This window comes from Prionailurus viverrinus, chromosome A3 (assembly GCF_022837055.1).
Source record: "Prionailurus viverrinus isolate Anna chromosome A3, UM_Priviv_1.0, whole genome shotgun sequence".
NCBI classification, from domain to species: Eukaryota; Metazoa; Chordata; class Mammalia; order Carnivora; family Felidae; genus Prionailurus; species Prionailurus viverrinus.
In genome coordinates this window covers 15,478,221-15,482,001 of record NC_062563.1, presented here as the reverse complement: position 1 = coordinate 15,482,001, position 3,781 = coordinate 15,478,221, and the positions used below count along the sequence as shown (strand labels likewise).

At 49.2% G+C, this 3,781-nt stretch overlaps 1 protein-coding gene across 1 annotated transcript; it reads right to left on the bottom strand.

The window, feature by feature from the left end:
- Positions 1-201: 201 nt before the first annotated feature.
- Positions 202-3,573, bottom strand: LOC125162134 (early lactation protein-like). The gene is made up of 4 exons (XM_047852732.1): positions 3,498-3,573; positions 1,116-1,402; positions 807-907; positions 202-289 (listed from the first exon to the last, which is right to left on the bottom strand). Exons 1-4 carry the CDS (start codon positions 3,571-3,573, stop codon positions 202-204), a joined length of 552 nt encoding a protein of 183 aa, XP_047708688.1.
- Between the last annotated feature and the right edge of the window lie 208 nt (positions 3,574-3,781).

Here is a 3,781-nt window from a genome sequence, read left to right as displayed (position 1 = left end):
ACCCTTGCACATCAGTGAGTATACTTCAGGCCACTACATTGTACCCTTAGAAATGGGTAAAATGGTGAGTTTTATGTTGTATATATTTTACCACAATTAAAAGAATATATAAAATCCTAATTTTTCCAAGATCCCTCCGCATGGGGGGAAATTCCCACCTGACTGACCAAGATCCCCTGAATTTCTAGCTCTTTCCGTGCTCTAGGACGTGGCTCCAGCTGAACAGGTGGAGTAGAAGCTGAGCTGGTAGTCGAGCCCCAGGCAGCAAAGAACAGGCAGGTGCCGGGGCCTGGGGACAGACACGCAGGTCCCCAGTTTTGCATTCAGTCTGGCCCCCATGAGGAGGACCCCCTGGTGGTAGGGAGCTTGTGTCCTTTGTCCTCATCCTTCTGAGGGCACAGGACAATGAGGGCCTGAGGGAATAGGGGTGGGGGTGGTGCAGGTTTGATCACCCTTGGTTGCTGAGGTGGCTGTGGGCAATTTGTGAGGACAGGTTCTGCGCCCTTGCAAGAAGGCCTCAGGCCACACTGGCTTGGAATGCTTTATTGACCCAGGCCCAGAGGGCTCCGGGATGGGTTCCAAGCAGGGCCTGAGCGCAGGAAGGGAGGCCCAGCCAGCCTTCGGTCAAGGCTAGGAGGATGCAGGCCCGGTCTTCGGTGGCTTTTTACCTTGTCCCTGTAATAGAGATAACAGTCAGTTTCCTTCTTGGCCTGTCTTTTGGTGGCCTAGGGCCAGGGCCATCAGCTGGACCCCTTACCCACCCCCTTCAACAGCCACCCTCCCGGGGACCCCTGCAGCTCTCTCACCTCTCACCCTGATCACTGCCACCCTCGCCTTCGTCGTCTCTGTCAACACCGTCATCCCCCGTGAAGGTTACATTGCTGCCTTCCCTGGGCCAGCAGCACCGCTAACACGACAAGGCCTTACTACACTCACCAATACCGCCTTCGTCTTAGCCACCCATGCCGCCGTCAACCGCAGCCTTGCTGTCTCCACCCCACGGCCCTCCCTCCACTGCCACCAGCACCTCTTCATGACACGTGCTGGTCGTTCCTGACGTCATCGCCTCCCGTGGCAACATCACCATGGCATCACCGCCACCGTCCTCATCCTACCGTCTCCCTTCCCACGAGCACCACCACCCGATGGCCACCTTTGCTTCTGCCGTTTCTGTAAGAGGACTCACCGGGGGGTTTGCAGACCCTCAGACACATCTCTGTGGTCTCAAAGTTGTTGGCATTGCCCCGACAGCCACCGTAGGTGAAGTGCTCACATTCATGGGCTGTAGAGTTGTAGAAATAGCGGTAGAAACGGCCTCGGCAGGGGCCCTTGACGGGGGGGAGCCGGCACAGGGCAGGCAGAGTTTGGAGCAGTTCCTGGGGAGCCTCTCGCTCGAGATGGGCTGCAGGGGTGAGGAGAGACAGGGACTATCACGTAAGTGTCCTTTTAAAGAGGTAATACGTATTTTTCTTTTAGAAGCATGTCTTCTACAGCAAGCCCCCCGCTAAGTGCTTGCCACGGGTTGCACGATTTAAATGACCTCACGGAGCAGATATTACTGTCCCTCCCCCACAAATGAAGAAATGGAGATGCAGAGATGTTTGGTAATCTTCCAAAAATCATGAAACCCAGCAGTCGAGGCCTGGGGTTTAAAGCCAGTTCCAATTTCAAATCCCGGACTCTGCATGCTACATCTTCTCATAACTTTACTCAAGATATGTGCTGTGGCCTTGTTTATAATTGCCAACAACCATAGTTTGGATAAAATATCAGTGTTCACCAACCGGGGACTGATGGGTTACGCGCAGTTGTGGACGAGAATAGTGCTGGTCTATATATATCAACATGGAGAGAAGTCTATAATCTTGTGAAACAAAAATCAAATGAAAGAAGATCTAGAATGGTTCCGTTGATGTAAAATATACCGATAAAACCGTGCAATGATGATTAGTAAGTTGTTTGCCACTGTATTTGTAGTAGTTTTCCTGGGTGGTGGGATTTCAAGTGATTTTTATATTCTAGTTATTTTTAGTATCATTTAAATGACAATGAACAGTATCATTTTTATAACTAGGGAAAAGGTATTTAAATAATATTCACTATCCATGAGTAATGAAAAAATAAAGACATGGGCATATTTTACTAAATCACCTGTTATTTTCACTCCTTTCACATCTGACTCTGGTTATCACATGAAGTGATTTATCAAACATGGGTATGTATACCTCTTCCCCCCCACCCCCCCACACACATCCTCACCCATTATTTGGCGGTGGACACACGGGATCCCAGTGTTCATGGGATGCAATACACATTACTTGGATATGTACACTCCCCAACAAGGATGCACCCCTAAGACAATGAGCTCATGGGTCAACTCTGCTCCATGGTACCATATTGTGAATCTTCAATTGATAGGACATGCTCCAGGCCGAACCCATTCTTCGCTAGAATTGGAAAGAAACCATTCTAGGAAGGGAATTCAAGGTCTTTCATTAGGGCAGCAATCCTCAATGTTGGTGGAACATTAGATTCCTCTTGGGGAACTTTAAAGAAATCCCAATGCCCAGGCTTTACCCAAGACTAATTAAATCAGAATCTGGGAGTATGGGACCCACGTAGCCCCTAGGTGACTCCAGTGTATAGCCAAGTTTCAGAACTTGATCTCCTTTTTATTTAAAAAAATTTTTTGAATGTTTACTTTTGAGAGAGAAAGACAGAGATAGAGACAGAGCACGAATAGGGGAGGGGCAGAGAGAGAGGGGGACACAGAATCTGAAGCAGGCTCCAGGCTCTAAGCTGTCAGCACAGAGCCAAATGTGGGGCTCGAACTTACAAACCGCAAGATCGTGACCTGAGCCGAAATCACTCAACCAACTGAGCCACCCAGGTGCCCCTGATTTCCTTTTAAAAGCAATATGAAAATCTATTTCCTCTTGTAAGAATTCTGGGAGTAGGATTCTGGAGGGTAGGATTGCTCAGGCTGGCTAAAATAGGGGACTCACTTTTTAACTTCATATATTTACATATTATTTGTCTTTTTAAGACAAACCCATGCATTGCTTTGTAATAAAAATTAAATTTGGTGAGGACTGAATTAAATCAAACAGACATCTGTGAGGTCTGGCCCCAGATCTTCCCCAGACTACATGGAGACCATAGATGAACACTTCTTGTTTCCTCCAGAGGTGGAAGTGACCAGGTAGCCCTATGCAGCCAGCCCCCCACCCTATGCCTCCCTCTCCCCCATAGGCTATGGGTCTCAGGGGTCCTCTTTTTTTTTTTTTTTTGAGAGGGAGAGAGAGAGAGCGCATGCAAGTGGGGGAGGGCCAGGGACAGAGAGGGAGAGACTATTAAACAGTCTCCATCCAGAGCCTGATGCAGGGCTCAATCTCATGACTGTGACATCATGACCCGAGCTGACATCAAAAGTCACTTAACTGGCTGAGCCACCCAGGCACCCCTCAGAGATATTCTTTTTTAACCCCTCAGCTCACCTGAGGTCTTTTCTGAGCTGGCGATGCCCACCAGGCAGAAGGGGAAGCAGAGGGCAAGGGACAGGCTGAACTTCATGGTGTCAGTAGTAGCTGAGTGTTCCAGAGTGGGGCTGGGAGACTAAAATTTATACCTGCAGCTAAAAGCAGGTGTGCCCTCTTCCTCAGAGTTGAGGGAAGTATCTGGGTTTTCATTACTTGGAAGAGGAAGTACCCTCGACAAGGAGTGTGGGCCCAGAAGAATTGGACGTCTCACCCAGAGGCAGTGCCACTTGCCTGGGAGGACT